A 22,806-nucleotide genomic window follows, 5' to 3' on the forward strand; every position below is an offset into this window, starting at 1 on the left:
CTGGCTAATCTCTGGAATTTTGCATTTAATTGAGCATATCTCCCCCTATCACTGTTGCCTTTTGCTGTCCTTCTTTCTTGGGCTACTTCTACTGTCTCAGCAGACAGCCATTTTGCCTTCTTGGTTTTCTCTTTCTTTGGGATGTATTTTCTTGCCACCTCCTGAACAATGTTGCAAACTTCTGTCCATAGTTCTTCTGGGACCCTATCTACTAAGTCCAGTCCCTTAAATCCATTCTTCACCTCCACTGCATATTCCTTAGAAATATGAGTGAGCTCATATCTAGCTGATCTGTGGGTCCTCCCTAATCTCTTGAGTCTGATCCTAAATTGTGCAAGAAGAAGTTCATGATCTGAACTACAGTCAGCTCCAGGTCTTGTTTTTACTGACTGTATAGATGTCTGCCAGCTTTGGCTGCAAAGGATGTAGTCAATCTGATTTCGGTGTTGTCCATCTGGGGAAGTCCATGTATAAAGCCGTCTCTTAGGTTGTTGGAAGAGAGTGTTTGTTATGCAGAGTGAGTTGTCTTGGCAAAATTCTATCAGCCTATGTCCTGCTTCGTTTTGTTCTCCCAGGCCATGCTTACCTATAATTCCAGGTGTCATTTGACTGCCCACCTTAGCATTCCAGTCTCCCGTGATGAAAATAACATCTCTTTTAGGCGTATTGTCCAGTAGGTGCTGCAGATCCTCATAGAACTGCTCTATTTCAGCTTCTTCAGCATCTGTGGTTGGGGCGTATATTTGGATCCCTGTGATGTTAGATGGCTTGCCCTGAATTTGAATTGAGATCATAATATCATTTTTTGGATTGTATCCAACACTGCTTTAGTCACTTTACTATTAATTATGAAGGCTACTCCATTTCTTCTGTGGTCCTCTTGTCCACAGTAGTAGATCTGGTGGTCATCTGATGTGAAGTGGCCCATTCCAGTCCATTTCAGTTCACTGACACCCAAAGTGTCTATCTTTAATCTTGACATCTCACCAATAACCACATCCAATTTGCCCTGGCTCATAGATCTTACATTCCAGGTTCCAATGGTGTGTTGATCCTTAGAACATTGGATTCTCCGTTCACCACCAGCAGCACCATCGGCCGCTAGCCGTCCTTTTGGCTTTGAGCTAGCTGCGTCATCACATCTGGGGCTAGTTGAACTCATCCTCTGTTCCTCCCCAGTAGCATTTTGGCTATCTTCCGACCTGGGGGTCTCATCTTCCGATGGTATACCGACATATCTCTGGTTGTACTGATCCATTGAGTTTTTACGGCAAGAATACTGGGGTGGGTTGCCATTACCTTCCCCAGGGATCGCATTTAGTCTGACCTTTCTGTCATGACCTTCCTGTCTTGGGTGGCCCTTCACGGTTTAGCTCATGGCATCATTGAGGTGCTCAAGCTCCAGCACCACGACAAGGTAACGATCCTTTGCTGAAGAACAATATATATATTTATCCTCAATCAAATAAACTCACTCTATATTTCTTTTCTTTCCTTTTAACACAGTAACTTATCACTTTTTCTAAAAATGCAACAGAATATCTCTTCTTCCCATATCTCATCTCTTGTCTATAAACAAATCTTTAAAACCTCATGATTTGGTCCTGGTCAACAAAAATCCAGTAAGAGTTACCAGAAACAACAACATATATATTTTAACCTTGATCAAATAAACCAACTTTATATTTTTTTTCCCTTTGCTTTTAACAATCTTGATCTTTAATCTCTTTAAATAGTGTCCCAGAACTTGATTTTTTTTCATTTTCTCTTTGTCTCCTCTCAGAAGTGCCTTCAAAACTTTAGCACATCTCTTTTGTAAATCCCAAATAAGGAAGTTATACAAGTCACTCTTCTGGTTTGTTATTTGTATATCCCTTTTAATTATTAGGACATCAGCCAGTTTCATTTGTAAATACAGTGTAACATCTTTTTCTGTATCATTCTTGTAGCCTGACACGTTTAAATCTACTTTCAGATCCACATTCAAATCAGCTGTAGTCTTTGTTTTGTCCAGTAAAATCTGTTCCTCTTCTTCTAGTGGTTAAGGCAGTGGGCTAGAAACCAGGAGACTGGGAGTTCTAGTCCTGCCTTAGGCATGAAAGCCGGCTGGGTGACCTTGGGCCAGTCACTCTCTCTCAGCCCCACCCACCTCACAGGGATGTTGTTGTGGGGAAAAGAGGAGGAGGAAGGAGTATTAGGTATGTTTGCCACCTTGAGTTATTTATAACAATAATAAAGACAGGATAGAAAATAAATAAATAAATAAATAACCTCTTTCAAATCCATTTTTATAATGGCAGACAATCTTAAGAGTGATTTCTTAGAGCATTGTTCCCAAATATTCTTGAATTCTTCCAAACTCAGATTATTTTGCTCCATACTGTATTAGTGGGTCTCTTCTCCTTTAATTATAATCTTTAGTTCTTTCTGGTTCCCTCTACTATCCAACCTTCAAAGTACCATCTTATCATATATTTTTTTTCTAATCAACAGCAATTTCCCACGGGTAGGTTTCTTATACTTAATTTCAAAATCTTCATATACTGTATTTTTTATAGAATTCTATACAACCCACAGAAGTGATTCTTACAAATTTCAAAATCTTATTTCAAATCCCATCTGGCTGCTTAGTCGATTTATAACTTTCCAAAATCAACATTCTAATCAACCTTTTGCTGTTTATTCCAAAATAAGAATTTTTAAAGTCCTTAAAGTTGCATAAAACTACTTTTGCCAAGGATTGAAGGAAACTCACCCGGTGTAATGAAACTTGTCTTTTTGAAGGTTCTCGATATTCAAACAATTGTTAACAACCAATGTCCAGAAGTGATTAAGAAAGGAAGTATGTGAAGAAAGTGTCCTTTTGAAAGGCACTGACCATGGCTTGGGCGAAGATGGCAATCCCTCAGCTCCCAGAGCTCTAAATCTGCTGGAGACCACTGTCTTTTGGTCTCCTCATGAGGAGCCGCTGTATAGAGTTCATGTGGGCTATCCGAGTCCTCTCCTTGCCTGGAGAGGAATTCTGAGAAGCCGGTCTGTTCACCGGCTCCTCATTCTGCCATGGTCATTGGCTCTGCTCTCAGTGGAGCCTTCTTCAGTTCGCCATTGCTTCCCCAGAAATCCACAGGATGATTGTAAATTTACTGATTTGTAAATTGAACACTAAGGAGGAGAGAGATCGATTACATTTGACTTACTTCTAGAAAAGATTATGCATGGTATTGAGCTATAGCTTAACACAACCAGAGAGCATCAGGTTCAGGAAGGGGGATGTAAATCAAAGTATTATTAGTAAACATATTGAATCCTGGAGCAATCCTTTGGCTCAAAAATGCAAGCTCACACCCATATATAGGCAGAAGCAGGGGGAAGGGGAATGTTTCCAATAATTTCTGTTTATTTATTGTAATTTTTTTTGCTTCTGGAATGCCTGTGGGGAAAATGCACATTGCTTCTGGACAGAAACTCTTGTTATATAGTGTTATTCTCAGTCTAGCAGGGAATGAACTTTTTTCATTTTACCCAGAGTAATTATGCAGTAGCCATATATCATATATCTGAAACCAGTATGTTATTCAAGGCAGTCTAAATGAAACCCTCCTTATTTCTAGGTCAGTTCCAAGACTCTTGCATTTATAACAAGTCATAAACTATGTTTAATTTATACTTTGTACTAAGCCATGGTTTATTTAACCATGGTTAGATTAATAAATAATAGTTGGCCGAGTTCATGCAACACAATAAGCCCAAATAACAAACCATATAATGGCTTAGTGTAATATGTGAATTCAGTCTTCATTGTTATCTGCTTTTTCACTATTTTTGTATTGAGTTTTGCCTCAAAACTCTACCTCTTCTTTGATTTACTCCCTAGACCAGTGTTTCTCAACCATGACAACTTTAAGATGTGTGGACTTCAACTCCCAGTATTCCCCAGCCAGCATGTCCACACATCTTAAAGTTGCCAAGGTTGAGAAACACTGGCCTAGACTCTAATGTTGCTTTTCCACCACACAACTTTGGCCTGCAGAATTGATCTCCCTAACTGTATAGTCTGAACCTCAAACCTGGAGCTGTAACATCTCAATTGCATACTCTTCTGTTGTATCACTTTGCCTCGATTAGTTCAATCTGACCACTACTCCTGCAGTACAAATAATCAAATTGTACATTGTGCAGAATCATGATCATCATCATGATCATGATCATCATCACCTTCATGATTATAGTGGGAAGGGGCAGGTAGGCAGGCAGGAAGGAAACTCATATGCTGTAATCCATCCATTGGAGATAAGCTGATAGAAACTTCCACATGCATATTCATAGCTGGAAGTGGAACAACTGATTTCTCCTCTGATCCAACAGCTAGGACTCTTATGTGTTCAGCCTGCTTTACAAATCAATGATCTTATTTATTAGCTATTTTATTCCCCCAATACCATAATAATGCCTTTCTCTCCAATATAAACAGTAATTGGCAGAATATCTAATTTTCCAAAACAGCTACGTGTTTGTCATCCCAACTGCTGGCATAGTATCTAAAGTGACTATCATATATCATTTTTAAACTAAGCCCTACTAAACTGCTGTCGTCAGTATTACCATTGTGAAAAGTTCATGCTTTAATTTAATTGTCTCAATGTTTTTGTTTTGGGGGTGGGTGGGAATTGCATTTCATTTCCCTCTGACCTTACTGTTTAAAATTCCTCCCTCTCTCCACTGCATGTTTGTTCATAGAAATGGGCATGTGTATATATGTGAGGATAATGTTTCCCAAATCTGATGAAGCAAATTCTAGTCCACAGGTATTTATGCCAGCCTCCCAGAGCCTGATTCTCTCTTGACTTGGGTTCTATGGGTTTTAATTCTATCACTTCTGAAGTGAAGCATGTTGGATGAAACCAGGTTTATAATCTTATGAGCCTTCAACATGCCAGAAGATTCTTGTCTCTGCTACAACTCACTCTAAAACAGCTATCCCTCTGGAAACTATTAGCAAATATTTTAGTTGTGTAAGTTACCCTTTCAAGCTTCATTTTTCTAAGTTGGCTGTAAGGTTTCTAATGGGTTAATAAAACTAATAATTGAAATAAAATTAAGCCTGGAAACTTGTCATTCATTTCTTCTATTTCTCGTGAACTTAAAAACCCCTTAAGCTATACATAGGCTCCAAATATTATTATCAGGTTTAATCATTATTATCATTATTGAACCACAATTCTATTCACAGGTTCTAATCCATAAAAAACACACTAAGCTATAAGCTGTGATTTACAAACCATGGTTTGGTCTGCATAGCCCACTGAGCCACAGTTGTTATGACTAAGGACAACTGGATAAACCCAACTTTAGAATTGATAATCGAAGTTATAGATAGCTTCTGCCTTTTAGGATCAACCATCAACAGTAAAGAAGCAAACAGTCAAGAAATATGCCACAGATTAGTACTTGGTAGAGCCTTGGAAAAGATATTCAGATGCCATGGTGTATCTATACTTACAAAGATCAGAATAGTGCAAGCCATGTTATTCTCTGTGACAATCTATGGAAGCAAAAGTTAGACTTTGAAGAAGCTGGATAGGAAGAGTATTGATGCTTTTGAACTTTGATGTTGGAGAAGACTTCTGAGAATACTACAGACAGTCAAAAAAGCAAACCATCAAACCAACCAACCAACCCAGAGTTCTCACTCGAGGCACAAATGACCAGGCTCAAATTATTCTACTTGGATCCATTTTGTGAAGTCCTAGCTCTCTAGAGAAAGCTGCAATGCTGAGAAAGGAAGGAAAGGGAAGAGGATGACCAGCAGCAAGGTGGATGGAATCAGTTCCAGCGGTGATCGGTGCTCTGTTGGAAGACCTGAAACACATGTTAGGGATAGATTGTCATAGAGAAAATCTATGTGGTCACTAAGAGTCAATACTGACTTGATGGCATATAATCAATCAATCAATTTGTACATCTTTTTTTACTGTAATATATAGTCTTGCTGGTGGGGAAGGGATTTGTGAAGACTTGACAGTTCTCAGAGGTACTTAATTTTTATCTTAAAAAGAAAAAAATAAAGAAACTCCACAGCTCTGCTAAAGAAAGCATGAAAGAGTCACACAGTAGATTATCTTTTTGTTCACTAAGATGAAACACACTCCTAGGTTTAATCAAACGTTTACATTGCTATGAAGCTAAACTCTGTAGGATGAAAGGCAGAGGCAGGCAACACATTCTAAGGAAGTTGGTGCTGGGCAAGAATGACTGCATAGTGTCCCTACGCTTATACAGTGGACTGCAGAGACCTCCAAGTAGTTAGAAACCTGATAAGGTATGACTTTACAATCCATAGCTCATGAGGCAGGTGAGTCTTGCCCATCACCATTGCCTTTTGATAGTTTTGTACTACTAAAAAAGCTAACTGAATAGGATAATTTCCTTAACTAATAAGTGAATGCAAGTTACAACCTAAACATAACAAGTGTGCTTTTTCTTGTCTGCCTTAGCAATAATTCTCAATATTATTTTCTGGTATCAGGGAAATAGAACAGTATTTCAGCATGACATGGCCAGCATTTTATTTGCTAGATTTTAATTCAATACAGTGTTGCAGCTTGATTGTTAGGTAAATATGCTATTATTGAGTGGATTTTCTGTTAAAAGTTTTAACCTATGGCTTTATCCGTACTGTTGTCATGTTACATGTATATTTTCATGTTCTCTTGTAGGTTAATGAAATCTATCATGATGAGTCCCTAGGTGCCCATATTAATGTTGTCTTGGTAAGGATTATCATGCTGAGCTATGCGAAAGTAAGTATAATTTTAGTACCAATTTTAAACAGTGATTATATATATATAGTGAGTCATATACAGTATATATGACTCACATTGCTCTCATTATATGACTATGTCTGATAGTTTTATGAAACAATCTGTGAGTGGACAGTAGTTTGCAAAATGGTGCTTTCATGGACTTCTCGTTCTAGGAGGCCAGAGAAGACCTCCCAAACCTTGTGGAGTATCTTTCATAGGGACAACAAGTTCCCTATGACTTCTGACCTCCGTTTCCTTTTTACTTTTTCTTCAGCCTCAGGGGGCCAAAAGAGCCATTGCCAGTAGTGTCACAAACTTTTCAGGATGATGATGACAGTGATGTTCATTATTATTTTATATAAAATGTATCATTCATTCTTCAGGGTAATCTGGACAGTCCATAGTTGCATAGCAACTAGTTTCTCTATGTTTAGGGAATTTGTCAATGCAGTAAATTAGCTTTCAACACAGTTAATAATTGTCAGTTTATTCAAGCTAGGAAGTTTCACAAATGTCATTCCTTGAAATTTTTATGACAAAGAAAATGGACCAAGTGCATGTTAATAATGCTACTCCCAGCATTATTAATAGTGGCCTTTTGAAAATATTCAGTGAGTTGAAAGTAAACTGATGTGCTTGCTACTTCACTGAATGCTTCTAAAAATCAGTTGCACACATCCAGTGTATATTTAATAATGGTAAGAGGTGAAGCTGACAAGGTGGGAACTAGTGATATGTTGACCACAGATTCATTATATAAATATTAAGCATTCTCAAGGCTTTACAGTTATTTGAACCTTTGCTGGAAGATGATGCAAACTTTATTCGAGTTTTCCTTGCCTATGGAGTACTCTGAACTGTGCAACAAATTAAAATTTAAGACCCTGGAAAATCAAAATGGCTTCCTAGGATTACGATGGTTCATCAACTTTCTTTCCCCATTAATCTCTGGAATAGTCTGATCAGCTTTAGCCTCAAATGACAGCTTCAGGTCACAGAGATCTTGGAAAGAGCTTGGTTTCAATTTCCTAAATCCCCCACAAAATTTTAAATGTAGTCTGTGAACCATATTTCATAATTCACAATGTACAGTATATCTCAGGATATTTTGCCAAACCAGACAAACCAAATGTTGAGACTGCTATAGAGTTCCAAATAAGGCAGCTGTAAGTTTTCTAAAGTTATATTTAATGCAATTTTGAATAGTTTCCTCTTTTCCCATCCCACCCTAACTACATTGTTTCAACAACATATATAATATACACCATGCTCTTCTCTTTCAGGGTAAACAGTGTTTACAGAGCACAGGAACAGAGTAAGACAAAGAAAATAAAAGCATGAGATAAGAAAAAGAAAAGGAAACATAGCTAAAACTGTTTTACACAAACACCGTTCTCTATACCTCCCCACAGCATTCTGTTCCTCTAAACGAATCTTACTTCCACCACACCCGTACGTTACTTCATACAGTACAGCGAGTTTCTTCTTTAAACTTCTCACCTCTCTCTCTCTCTGAGGATCTCATCAATTCCATCCAGCCAATACCTTCTCAGCACTGTCACTCTTCCTTCATATATTTGTTTTGCAAGTGGACCCTCGTTTATTCTTTCCATAGGCCCAGTCACCTCAAGATACTTCTTCTGAAGTTGTCACTCACTTTTGTACCCAATCCACATACGTTCAGTGTCTATGCATACTTGAAGCTATTTTACGTTTTTGTCTTTTTACCACATCTACTTCTTAAGTAACCCATTCCCACTTCATTCAACTTATTTTTATGTTTATCTTGGTATACTCTTGGCAGACTCTTGGCATTACTCAACTCTCAGTTCCATACAACAAAATGGGCAGAAACACTCTTATACACAGTCATTTTCTTTTCACAAGCATTAGTTCTTTGCAACAGACCAAATTCTGCCGTTCTACCAGCATTAGCATATCTAAAAATTTATCCAGCCACTTTCTCACCTTTAGTCAAGATTCTGCCAAGATGCACACATTTATCTACTTGCACTATTTTTATCATGTATATATAAGTATGTGTCACCTATCAAACACAATCATACTAACTTTCAGATCCATGCTCCTCATTACATCAGACAACCTAATAGTCATTAGAATCATTCTGTTTCCAGCCAATAGCATTAAACACCAAGGAGGACATCACACTTCCTTTCTCTATTCCACAATGTTGAAATATTTGCTCAGCAACCCATTTATGCGTGTACCTGCTTTACTGCCATCATAACAGATAGAACAACCAACTTGCAATTACATATTTGTGCAAAACATTCTAAACTTCCAGTCTGTTCAGGTTATCATATGCTTTCTCTGAATCAACAACTGTATACTAAACTTGCTTTCTCACGTTTGTAACTCTCTCAGTGATTTGCTGAAGGCTAAAAATCTGCACTCTTTCTCTCTAGCGTAAAGCTACACCGTGCTTCTAAATCTGCTCACGGTCATCTCTTTCACCCTTTCAGTCAGACTTTTCCCCAAGCCCTCCTGATATAGACACCTGTCATGACCCTGTTGCAAGGCACACAAGACCCTCACAACGTGGATCATGATCATCAGGAAAAGAGGAAGGATATAATCAAATCAATGCTCAACTAATCACCCAAGCACCCACACCCATGAACTGATCTACAGCTTCATAGAAGGACATCACAAGGTAATTCAGATAAGCATCGAAGACACAGAAGGACTCATGCCTTGTGCCCCGGAGGATGCACCTGCACCCATAGGACAAAGACAGCAGCCAGGAAAATGCCCAAACAACCATCACAAATCCCATCAACATTTAAATCTCCCGTCCGGTCAGGGGAATGGGGACAATAGAGGACGGAGGAGCACGGGGTCCGGCAAGGGGGTATAAAACAGGACACCATGCCCCCATGCCTCCATTCCCATTTTTCGTTCTGTCAAGCATACCGTTCCAATAAACCGGAAATCCTTAATCCCTATTAAGTGAGTCCATGTCTTATTCGGAGCGAGGCTGACCCTGACATAAAAACGGGAATCGACAAAATTTTTTAACCTAGCACCTATCCAGCCAGCTTGTGAGGGACCCAGCTAGTTATGGAGAACAACGGAGTGCGGCGACGTGACCATCCGGCAACCAGTGGCGAAGCTCCCCTCCCCTCGGGCGGGATGTGCCTGAGGTCCCGGCAGCATGACGCCCAGGTAAGCGCGGGATCCAGCTCGGAGGAAGAGGAAAGGGGGGGAAACACCCAGGCGTCCCGTGGCCCGCGGGCCACCGCGGACGAGATGGGGGGATCCTCTCTAGGTTCGCCTGGCACCCCGGAGGAACCGAGGGATGGACCGTCGTCCACGGCGGACGGAGTCGAGGGTGAGCAGAGAGTCGAGCGCACCCGAAGGAGTTCGCGGACGGCGGCGAGGCTAAGCACGCTGGAGGAGAGGCTGGAGGCGGTACAGCTGCTGCTCCAGAAGCTGATGGCGGCACAGGAATCCCTCGGCAGCAGCATCGAGGAGGGCACCGGAGGTCCGAAGGCGCACCCGGCAGAGAGACGGAGGGGTGACCTAGAGGACGGCACAGACTGCAGCAGAGTCCGGTGCCAGGAGCTCACCCGATGGCCGGAGTCACACCCGGAGGAAAGACGGAGAAACGACCCAGCGGACGGCGGCGACTACGGCAGAGCCTGGCCTCAGGAGCCCACCCGACGATTGGAGGCACACCCGGAGGAGAGACGGAGGGACGACCTAGAGGACAGCGGCGACTACGGGAGAGCCCAGTTCCAGGAGCCCACCAGATGGATGATATCCCACCCTCCCACCCTATCGATGGGACGACCTGCTCACGAAGAGACCTGGCGAGAGAGGACACCGACACCGCCAGACGCCAGGAGACGAGATGACCCACGCCAGCCCCCGCGACGCACACTGCACAGCCCAGATGTGACCTGGAGCCTGACCAGAATGTCAGCCAAGGACTTTGGCATAAAGTTCGACGGGGACCCCTCAAAACTCTCCTTTTTCCTGACTAATGCCAGGTACTACCTCAAAGAGTGGGGCCCCTGTTTCAGGACAGAAAATGGCAAAGTTAATGCCCTGGCCATAAAATTGAAAGGACGGGCCGCTGATTGGTACGTCCAACTGTGCCAATCAGGCGGCCGGGAGCTGCAGGACAGCAATGAGTTCCTTCGGGCGATGGAACTACTCTTCAGGGATCCCCTGGAGAAAGAAAGGGCAAAACGGACTTTGAAAGCGCTCCGGCAAGGACAGCGCCCCGTGGCGGAGTATGCCATGGAGTTTCAAGCTCTGGCAGGAAATGTGGAAGTCTGGTCTCAATCAACTCTGATCGAGAAATTTAAAGAAGGACTCAACCTGAACGTACTCAGGTGGGCACTCTGCCGCAACAACCCCAACTCCCTGGCCGAGTGGATTCGTCTGGCGGGGGAAGCAGAGGATGCCCAAGACACTTTCCTCCAAGCCAAGAGGGAAGCGCAGCAGGCGGAGGCAACGAGAACATCATGCACAGCTGCGGGGCCGGGGAAGGCGAGACCCCACCCGCGGAAGGAGGAACGCGACCAGCGATTCGCAAAGGGCCAGTGCCTCAAGTGCGGCAAGGATGATCACAAGGCGGCGGCTTGCCCCAAAACTAAACCCAGAGAGAGCACGTGGAGGGCACCAGCCATGCCAAGCCCAGCGCCAAGAAAACTGCCAGTGGCGACATGGGAGAACAGAGCCAAACAGTTCCCCTACAGCTCAGAGGAGGAAGGAAGCGACTCCGACGAGCTGACGGGAAACGCCAGCCACCTGGCTTAACGGGCGCCAGAAGACAGGTGGAAAAAGGCAATAGGCACACCGACGGAGGGGTGAGTGAAAAATGCCCCACCCTCTATGTCCATGTTACCCTCACCCATGGGGAAAAGACAGAAAAGGTCTGGGCACTGATCGATTCAGGCTGCTCTAAGTGCTTAATGCACTCAGACCTAGTAGCCGCACTTAACCTCCGCTGCTATCCACTTCAGCACCATTTGGTGTTTACGCAGCTTGATGGATCAGCAGCGGGAGGGGGCCCGGTCACCCGATACACCAGCGAGATCGCGCTACGGCTCGGCAGCCATGAGGAAAAATTGGCTTTCATCGTGGCACCCGTGGGGCAACCCCTACTTATACTAGGGATCCCATGGCTCGTGCAGCATAACCCAGTTATCAACTGGAAAACTAGAGAGATCAAGTTTTCTGACGGGCGCTACCAAGCACCCACAGGGGACAGGGTCCCCCGGGCAGCAATGGGAAGGGCAACGACGACCTCGGAGCACAGAGAGGCGGCATTGCCAGACAGCCTGCCAACCAATTACGCGGACTTTGCAGATGTCTTCTGCGAAAAGTAGGCGGACAGACTCCCCCCTCACAGGAAAACAGACTGCACCATCGAACTGGTCCCGGGGGTGCCCCTACCCAAACCCAAAATATATGCAATGACCCAGAGGGAGCTGGCAGCATTAAGGGAGTTTGTGGATAAGAACTTGGCGAGGGGTTTTATCGAGCCTGCAAACTCTCCAGCAGGAGCTCCAGTCCTCTTTCGCAAGAAAAAGGACGGGTCACTGCGGCTCTGCACAGATTACCGGGGCCTGAACGCAGCATCTGTATCCAATAAAAGCCCACTGCACCTAATAAAGGACATCTTGTCCCACCTGGCAAAGGGTAAGGTATTCTCTAAACTAGATCTAAGGGAAGCCTATTACCGCATAAGAATAAGGGAGGGGGATGAGTGGAAAACGGCCTTCAACTGCCCATTGGGGTCGTTTCAATACAAGGTGCTACCATTCAGACTGGCAGGGGCACCGGGTGTATTTATGCAATTAATCAATGAGGTCCTGCGCGACCACCTTTTTAAGGGGGTGCTGGTTTACCTCGATGATGTATTAATATACACAGAAACAGAGTGTGAGCACGAATGGTTGTTAAAGGAAGTGCTCAGGAAACTTTGCAAGGCAGAGCTGTTTGCCAAGCTCTCCAAGTGCGAGTTTCATAAACAACAAATTGACTATCTAGGGTACAGGATTTCTGGAAAAGGAATAGAAATGGACCCAAGCAAGGTCCAAGCTATACTGGTGTGGGAGCGCCCACGCACGAGGAGACAACTCCAAAGTTTCCTCGGATTCACGAATTTCTATAGGGGGTTTGTCCCGGGGCTGGCAGAAATTGTATTACCCCTGACTAACCTACTAAGGACCAAGGGCTTGGGGGACACTCGCAAATCAAGAAACCCGGGGGTGCTACTAAACTGGACAGCTGACTGCCAAACAGCGTTCGAGAGACTAAAAAACCTATTTACAGCAGAGCCAGTATTACAACACCCCGACCCCACCAGGCCTTTCGTGGTGCAGGTAGACGCCTCCGATTTCTCCATCAGAGCTCTCCTGCTCCAAAAGGACTCTGACAACCAGCTGAAACCCTGCGCGTACCTTTCCCGCAAATTCTCCGAAATGGAGCGGAGATGGCACGTATGGGAAAAGGAGGCGTTTGCAGTAAAAGCAGCCCTGGAAACATGGAGGCACCTACTGGAAGGGGCCTCCTGCCCCTTTGAGGTTTGGATTGACCACAAGAACCTGGAGGCTCTCAGCATGCCTAAACGCCTCAGCCCCAAGCAGGTGCGCTGGGCACAGTTCTTCAGCTGGTTCAATTTCACGTTGAAATTTATACCGGGAAGGAAGAACTTCCTGGTGGATGCCGTCTCCCGGCGGCCACAGGATGCCATGCAAGCCTCAGACATCGTGGGGACAGTATGGACCGACAAACAACTGGGCTGCCCAGCTGTCATGCGCAGCCAGACGAGGAATCAGCGCACGCCAGCACGAACGCCAGAAAATGAATGGAGCCGCCGTTCAATTCCGCTCGACTGGCAACAAAGACTCACTCAAGCACTACAAACGGATACATGGTTGCAAGACAACCGACACCATGTATCTCTCAAAGACAACCTAGCCTGGAAAGAGAAAGTTTTGTACATGCCAGAGTCATTGCGGGGGGAAGTTTTAAACCGCTCACACAATGATAAAACTGCGGGGCATTTTGGGTTCGTAAAAGCCCTACATTTAACGAGACGGCAATTTTGGTGGCCGACTCTTAGAAAAGACATCAAAGACTATGTCGCCGCCTGCCCCACATGTGCCACCTCCAAACGGAAGGGGGGGAAACCCCAAGGGCTGTTGCAGCCAGTAGCCAGCCCCTCTCGCCCCTGGGAAGAAATTTCCATGGATTTTATAGTAGACCTACCACCCAGCCAAAGGAAAACAGTCATCTGGGTGGTAAAAGACTACTTTTCAAAACAGGCACACTTTATCCCTTGCGCGACCATCCCCACCGCGCAACAACTGGCACGCCTGTTCCTCACACACATATACAGGCTCCACGGCACCCCCTCTCGTTTGGTGACCGATAGGGGCACACAGTTCATGTCCAAATTTTGGAGGGAATTTTTAAAACTCATTGGCACCAAACAGGCACTGTCCACTGCGTGGCATCCACACACAGACGGATCTACAGAGATCCTAAACTCAACCCTTGCACAGTTCCTAAGGGCATTCATAAACTACCAACAGGACAACTGGGTGGACCTACTACCTTTTGCAGAGGTAGCCTACAACAATGCAGTACATCAGAGCACTGGCCACACCCCATTTAAGGTGGTCTATGGAAGGGACTTTGTACCAATACCAGAACTACCTCAACCGGACGCCCCACCCTGCTCACCAGACAACTGGGCGGCACAACTGGCGACAACCTGGCCAATCATCCAAATGGCCCTAGCAGATGCACAAACCACGTACAAGAAATTTGCGGACAATCACAGGGCGGAGGCACCGAACTACGAAGTGGGAGATAGGGTCTACCTCTCCACTAAGTTCATAAAGACCCCACAACCCTCGAAGAAACTGGCACCGAAATTCATCAGACCCTTTAAAATCTCAGAAGTAATCAATCCGGTCACATTCAAACTGGAACTACCCCACAATTTACGACGGATCCATCTGGTATTCCACTGTGCCCTGCTGAAACCAACAAGCCCTTCCAAATGGCACACGGAAAACCCCCCACCCCCACCCATCATGATAGACAAACAACAGCATTTTGAGGTACAGGAGATACTGGACTCAAGAAAGCAAAGGGGCACACTACAATACCTCATCAAATGGAAGCATTTCCCACACCCAGAGTGGGTCCAGGCACAACACGTCTTAGCAAAACAATTGACTAAACACTTCCACGAGGCATACCCAGGGAAACCAGCACCCTAAAGACATCTTCGGGGGGCAGCATGTCATGACCCCGTTGCAAGGCACACAAGAGCCTCACAACGTGGATCATGATCATCAGGAAAAGAGGAAGGATATAATCAAATCAATGCTCAACTAATCACCCAATGTCATGTTCACCATTTCAATGTTCTGTTAACATCGTAACATTTCACATGTCAAACCTTTCATCCGTGTATACTAGGCTTGCACGTTTGCTGGTATTTTCCATTCTTGCTCTGTTCTTTGTTTTGTTCCTTTGGAATGTAGGTTTGGGTTTGCAATCCTGTTCAAGGTTGCTTTCCCAGGCACATGTAACGGTTGCTAGCACCTGGGAGGGGGTGGTTGCTAACGAGCGCTCGGGGCGGGACTGGGCTGGTAGCAAGGCTTTTAAGTTTGTATTTGGCGTGCTTTTGCTCATTCTCAGCTTTCTCTGTATTTGCATACTATTCCTTTAATAAATCAGTTATCTTTAAGCCCGAGCTTGTGAGACTGAGTATTTGGGTTTAGGCAATCGTTACATAAAGCTGAGAATCATTTATATCATCTTCCGCTAGCCCCCTCCAAGTTTTGGGAAAAGGGGAGCGCTAGCGATGACAGAACCTCAACTACGCGAGAGTGAGGGGAGCGAAGAAGAGCCGGACTCGACAAAGACCCTGGTAGCTCCGAGTTCGCGAGCCCAAAGGGCAGCACGTCAAGACAAGCGGGATGCTCAATTGGATGATCTATTGTTGGCGGTGCAGGGTGCTACAAGGGGTGAACTCCAACCCGAGGTGGAAGCAAGACCGGGGAAGGAATCACCACAGCCATCCTGGGAACATGAAATCCCCTTATCACCGAGGGTGGTGGTGACCACTAGACCCTTGGAAGAGCCTGTCACCCCTGCCCGCATGAAAGCAATAGAGGATAAAATGGACATGATAGTAGCCCTCCTGAAGGATATCCCCAGAGGGTTGGGGTCCCTACAGGAAGATTGGGAAGAAGACCCCACCCAGCTGGCTTACCCGAGAGAGAGGCCCCCGTCACTCAGGGGAAGAAGTAGGACTCGGGCTTCCCGACAATTGAGGGGAAGGGAGTCGAGAGTAACCAGGGATCGGCCACCACTGGGGGCTCAATGTGCGTTGGCGTTTGCGGAGCCACCACAGCCGGCAGAGCCGATAAGAATCTTTCCACCGTTTGGGGTAAAGTTTGATGGCGACCCTACCACGCTCTCTTTTTTCATTACCAATGCTAGACATTATATGGATGATTGGGGGCAAAGTTTTCGTTCGGAACAAGGCAAAATTAACTTTATTGCCAACAAGCTGAAGGGGAGGGCAGCGGATTGGTATGTGCAGTTATGCCAAACAGAAGCCACGGAGTTAGAGGACTTTGATGAGTTTCTGTGGTCACTAAAACAGCACTTTGAAGACCCCTTGGCTCAAGAGAGAGCGAAAAGCGCCCTGAGAAAACTTCATCAAGGAACCCTCTCCGTCGCAGACTACGCTTTGGAATTTAAAGCCCTGGCGGGAAAGGTGGAGGATTGGTCCCAGTCAACTTTAGTAGAAATGTTTAAACAAGGGCTGGAGACGGAAGTCCTCCGGTGGGCTTTGTGTCGCGACGATCCCAAAACGTTGTATGGGTGGATTCAGTTGGCGGGCAGCGCGGAAAACGCTCTACAAACGTTCGCCCATAGCAAGGAACTGAGGCAAACCAGAGTTAGTAAGGGGGCTTGTGCCATTGGATTTCCAAGCCGCCCTAAAACGAAAAGTTGGGAGGAAGAAAAGGAACGACGATTTGCAAAAGCCTACTCAAACCGTACCTGCAGTCGGACCGCTGGCTTCCCCAGCCGACCCCACCACCTCCCATCATGATCGATAATCAACAACACTTTGAGGTTAAGGAAATCCTTGACTCACGCCGCCAGCGCTCCACTTTACAGTATCTCATCCGTTGGAAACATTTTCCTCATCCTGAATGGGTTTCTGCTCACGATGTTCGCTCTCCCCACCTTGTTGCTCGTTTTCACTCTGCCTGCCCGGACAAGCCGGCTCCTTAGCATTTTTTTGGGGGGGGCGATATGTCATGTTCACCATTTCAATGTTCTGTTAACATCGTAACATTTCACATGTCAAACCTTTCATCCGTGTATACTAGGCTTGCACGTTTGCTGGTATTTTCCATTCTTGCTCTGTTCTTTGTTTTGTTCCTTTGGAATGTAGGTTTGGGTTTGCAATCCTGTTCAAGGTTGCTTTCCCAGGCACATGTAACGGTTGCTAGCACCTGGGAGGGGGTGGTTGCTAACGAGCGCTCGGGGCGGGACTGGGCTGGTAGCAAGGCTTTTAAGTTTGTATTTGGCGTGCTTTTGCTCATTCTCAGCTTTCTCTGTATTTGCATACTATTCCTTTAATAAATCAGTTATCTTTAAGCCCGAGCTTGTGAGACTGAGTATTTGGGTTTAGGCAATCGTTACACCCAAGCACCCACACCCATGAACTGATCTACAGCTTCATAGAAGGACATCACAAGGTAATTCAGATAAGCATCGAAGACACAGAAGGACTCACACCTTGTGCCCTGGAGGATGCACCTGCACCCATAGGACAAAGACAGCAGCCAGGAAAATGCCCAAACAACCATCACAAATCCCATCAACATCTAAATCTCCCGTCCGGTCAGGGGAATGGGGACAATAGAGGGCGGAGGAGCACGGGGTCCAGCAAGGGGGTATAAAACAGGACACCATGCCCCCACGCCTCCATTCCCGTTTTTCGTTCTGTCAAGCATACCGTTCCAATAAACCGGAAATCCTTAATCCCTATTAAGTGAGTCCGTGTCTTATTCGGAGCGAGGCTGACCCTGACAACACCCTTCTCTCAGCCACTTGCACCTTAATAACCTTGCATTTGGACTATTGCAACATGCTCTGCAACTGGACTGGAAAGGGACAGCTTGCATAGTAGTGGGTGCTTCATGGTCTACCTACATGTCCCTGCTGCTTCAAGAGCTGTGACTAGTTGGGGGTCAGGCTGCAGTTCAAAGTGCTGGTTGTCACCTTGAAAGCCCTTCATAGCATAGGGCCTGGATTTCTTTGGGATTGCCTTCTCCCCATTGAATCTTTCTCTCTGATAAGATCTTGTATAAGCAGTTCTCCTCAGGTCCTTTCATTTAGAGGTTGTAATCATCAGAGGCCTTGGAGGCAGGTTTTTTCAACTGTCCCCTTTCTTTGGAATAGCAGTTCCCGGGAGACTGGGGTGGCCCCTACTCTGCTGGGTTAAAAAAGTCATTGAAAACTGGCTTTTTTGGTAGGCCTTAGAGATGGGAATGTTGTGAGCTGCTAAGAACCCTTAGATCAATCATGCTTTTATATTCATTGCTTTGTATGTGTACGTTTGAATAGAGATCTGCTTAAACCACATATTTGGAGCAAGCAGATACTCATCAAACAGTTATTCTCATGCATTCTTGGGTATCCAAATGGCCCAATCACATTTCCTGTGCTGTCCTATCAATCAAGGTTTTTACATGACACGTTTTAGTAAGACAGAGAAGATATAGACTAAGTGACCAGCATTAGCTATATCCATGTCATAAGAGCATTCCTTGCTGAGAATAAGAACAGTATTGGTAAGTTTGGGCACATTTTGACCTGTATGCCCCAAGTGCAATCAAAACCCACTTTTATGTGAAGTGTGCTCATGCTATTTTATATAGGCTATGACCTGTATAAAACTAGTGACTACCTTGTGAGCCAACATGCTGTCCCTGTATCCCACCAACTAGGAGGTATATGCAATTTACTGACATACACTCAACTGTGTTATAAAGGATTTTGGACAGGAACAAATGACTGCGTTTAATAATCGCATTTAGAACCACAAGAGTTCAGTGAATATAACTGAGTGGAAGTAAAATATTATTCTTATAGCTTCTTTCCTTCATCCTTTTCCACCTCCATTCTAAATGATAATCCTTTTCAGTTTTTATGAAATGGAGAATATGCCATTTTTTTAAAAATCCAAATTACATTTTTCTTTTCAGAAGTTCCTTTGGCTAATATTTATTCTGGATGTACTGTTTCTCCTACGCATATATAATACAGTGTTATTAGAGAGAAAATCTAATAAAACATTGCCATGAGATATTTCTCACAGTGCTCTGAAAGCAAAATGCCAGTTTGCTTGTTGAGTTTGTTGATGTTGGTATTGTTGATTCTGTTACCATGGTACCAATAATGGTTTTTCTTTTCTTGTTTTTCTTCCCCTGCCCCCCTTTCATAATAACTTGCCTAGCTCATATGACAGTGGGAAATAATCTAAGCTAAGTAAATAGTTTGAAGGAAAATATTTTGAACTGCATTTGTGGTTGTAGTCACTTTTGACAGCAAATGAACCTACAGTATTTTAGATTGCCTCATACATGCATGCTGTGTTACTTTTAAATTTGTTAACTTAACAATGTCCATTTATAAATCTAACAAGATAACCATTTCATCCCCAGTAGGTGTATATGCCTAGAATTGTCAGAAGTTACAGCTGGAGCACCATCTAATGGATGTCTCTTGAAAGATTCGTTTTTCAAGCTAATATAAGAATGTTACTTCTTGGCCTTTTGGCTAAGATCAAGTGTAGCATCTATCATATAAAATATTTAATTTATTTTCTGGCACTACCCAATACTGAATAATCTGTTAGTACTGTTCTCTAACAGTAAATCCAATCTCTGATTGTGAATCTTTATGTAGCCAAGCAGTATCATCAATCCAGAAACAGCATCAGTGAGCTTAAGCTCCAAAGCATTTTTTGCAAACATATTTAGGGGGGAAAAAGGGAAGTGATCCAATGCAACTCCTTGAGGACCAAGCATACTTTGAGCATGGAATATTAACTATCGGGGAGAGAGAAGACAGAGTAAGATCAAATGGTTCACAAATAAAGTCCATAAAACGATGCCATCATACCACATTTAAAGAACAACATTAAAAGAACCATTAAGCAGAATAAATAAAAGAGACATATGTAAGCAAAATTCTTCACCGGCACAAGGTCAGCTCAGCCCAGGAAGGAAGGAGGGGTGGGAGGGACACCTCTAAACAAAATTTCTCCGAAATGATAGCAGTGCAGTTAACCGAAAGGGGTTGCAAAAGATCTTCACGTGCTCACCTCGCATTATTATTTTAGTAGCTCCTAAGAACTCTGAAACGGATTTTTCAAGTGAGAGATTGCAGAGTTGAGAGAATGTGTTCCTTCAGGCAGCCATTTCAGAATGCTCCAAATCTCAGTTAGAAACCAGTACATTTTCTTAAAGACTGGGGTAGCAGGGGTCCACTAGGTACTTTTGTCAACTGTCTGGCCACAGCATTCAAGATCTGGTGGGAGTTTTCTGGTAGCCTTTAAAGGCAGGCCAACCCAAAGGACTGTAATCTAAGCTGGTGCTCATCCCAAGAAATGTGGCAGAGTCTTTGTTAACTCAGAGATGCTGCAGCTGTTTCACCAGCAACCTATAAATCAAGCAGCAGTGCCAAAACCATGAGCAGATCTTCTCTTAGCAAGGGGGAATAGATTGGACAAATCTGCTTGTCCCAGATAATTGATTCACCATTGCTTGTCCAGTTGTTTTGCTTTTCTTTGATTTCTAGGACCTACTAAGCGGCATCCAAGAATTTCTAATTGAAAAATATTGAATATAGAGGGGAGCAATCATTTGCACCCTGTCTGTGTCACTTCACCTGTATTCAGTCAGAATTTCACTCCATCTACTTTTGATATTCTTCTACTAACTCTGCCAACCTAAGAGTTGCTGCCAATCAGAGCAGGTGGCACGGGCTAAATAAGTAAATAGATTGACCAAGATACGTTGATATGTTCTAAAAGTGATCAGTTTATCCTACGTAGTATCCATGCTGTTTTTCTTTCCCTTCCTGTTCCCTTCAGCCTGATCACAACTACAGAGTTCCTGTCAAAGCAAACATTCCCATTGATTTTAAGAAGCCCTTGAAGCGCAAAGAGGGCTGTGATCCTGTTGATGTGTGGATCTGTCAAGATCTGTTTATCCTGCAGTTTCTCTGGGTGCATGAGAAATGTGTTAGTGATGCAGAGCCATGTTTTAATTTTATATGAGATCCTTCCTCTGCAGTAATTGGGTCCAGATACTTTAAAAACAAACAAACAAAAAGAATAACAGCACGGAGTGCTAACAAACTATCAATTGCTGTTCAGGTCTAATAGTAAGTGTATTGAAAATTACAAATACAACTAAAAAAACTAATACAGACTAAAAAAAATGAAAAAGAGAAAGAAAAAATAGAAGGTGCAGAAATGAAGAAGAAAATAGAAAAAAATAGAAAAGAAAAAAAGTATAGTAAAGAAAAAGAAAAGAAATATATAAAGGAATGACTTCCCCCTTCATCACAAGTATAAACAGTTTTAGTAACTTATCACTTTCTCTTAAAATACAACAAATGATCTCTTCTTCCCATATCCCATCTGTTATCTATAAAATCCTTAAAAACCTCATCATTTCAGTCCTGATCAGCAAAAGTCCATTAAGGCTTACCAGAGATAACAACATATCTATTTTAACCTTGATAGATAAAGCGACTTTACGTTCCTTCCTTTTACTTTTAACAATCTTGATCTTTAGTCCCTTCAAATAATGTGTGATGGTCGTGGTCTTCAGTTATTAATTCAGAGTCTCAAATCACAAGCCATCAAGGAATGTGGAAGAGTTCTTTCTTAATGACCTTGGAGCTATTCAGGCTGTTTTGACAATTCTAATCAACATACCTAACTGCCACTACAAGCATGCTAAATTACTATACAACCCGTCATATATATTGGAAGGATAGTAAATCCTGACATAACGTCCTAAAACTTGATTTCGTTTCATTTTTTCTTTGTCCCTTCCTTCTCACAAAATTCTTCAAAGCTTTAACAAGGCTCTTTTGTAAATCCAAGATAGGAAGATTATCCAGGTCACTCTCTAGGTTTGTTATTTATATATCCTTTTTAAGACATCAGCCAGTTTCTTTTGTATGCTCAGTGCAGCACCTTTTTCCATATCATTCTTGTAGTCTATCATTTTAAAATCCACTTTTAGACCAGTCTCAGTCTTGTCTGGTAAAACTTGTTCCTCTTCCATAACATCTTTTAAACATAGTCTATCTACAGAGGCAGACACTCTTAAAATTAACTTCTGGGTCCATTGTTCAGTATGTCGAATGTTAAAATATTTTGCTTCATTCTGTATTAGTAAGTCAAATTTAAGTGTTCTTCTCTTCTAATGGTAAACTTTAGCTCCTTCTAGTTCTCTCTAGTGTCCAACCTTCAAAGTCCCATCCTACCATTTTTTTTAAAGAATTCAAAACAAAAGCATTTTCCCATGGGAAGGATTCTTATAATTAATTCCAAAATCTTATCTCAAATTTATCTGGACCCTTAGTCCATTTGTAACTTTCTAAAATCAAGTTTTAATCAACCTTTTGCTGTTTATTCCATTAACAACGACAACAAAAAAGTCCTTGAACTTGTATTTAAAACTTCTTTTGCTAAGGATTGAAGGAAACTCACCTGGCGCTGTAAACTTGTCGATCCAAAGGTTCCTAATAGCTGAAAAGCAGCTAACAAGCCATTTCCAAAAGTGATTAGAAGAAGAAATATGTGAACTTGGTGTCCTTTCAAAGATGCCAACTGCAGTTTGAGCAAGATGGCTATTCCCTTGCCTCCCAGAGCGCTAAACCCACCAGAGATCTCAATCTT

General features: G+C 43.5%; 1 protein-coding gene and 1 pseudogene across 3 annotated transcripts in view; both read left to right on the plus strand.

Moving 5' to 3' along the window:
• The window catches only part of ADAMTS2 (ADAM metallopeptidase with thrombospondin type 1 motif 2), a 300,115-nt gene that overhangs the window by 190,293 nt on the left and 87,016 nt on the right, over nucleotides 1-22,806 (plus strand). For all 3 annotated transcript variants that reach the window (XR_010067127.1, XM_063292232.1, XM_063292231.1), the window contains exon 5: nucleotides 6,717-6,800. Coding sequence is in view for 2 of the 3 variants with exons in the window: in XM_063292232.1 (XP_063148302.1) it covers nucleotides 6,717-6,800 (84 nt within the window). In the remaining variant the exon portion in view is untranslated. The remainder of the gene's footprint in view (nucleotides 1-6,716; nucleotides 6,801-22,806) is intronic.
• Nucleotides 19,645-19,774, plus strand: LOC134492629 (U2 spliceosomal RNA; annotated as a pseudogene).

The sequence above is a fragment of the Candoia aspera genome, chromosome 2 (genome assembly GCF_035149785.1).
Source record: "Candoia aspera isolate rCanAsp1 chromosome 2, rCanAsp1.hap2, whole genome shotgun sequence".
Taxonomy (NCBI): Eukaryota; Metazoa; Chordata; class Lepidosauria; order Squamata; family Boidae; genus Candoia; species Candoia aspera.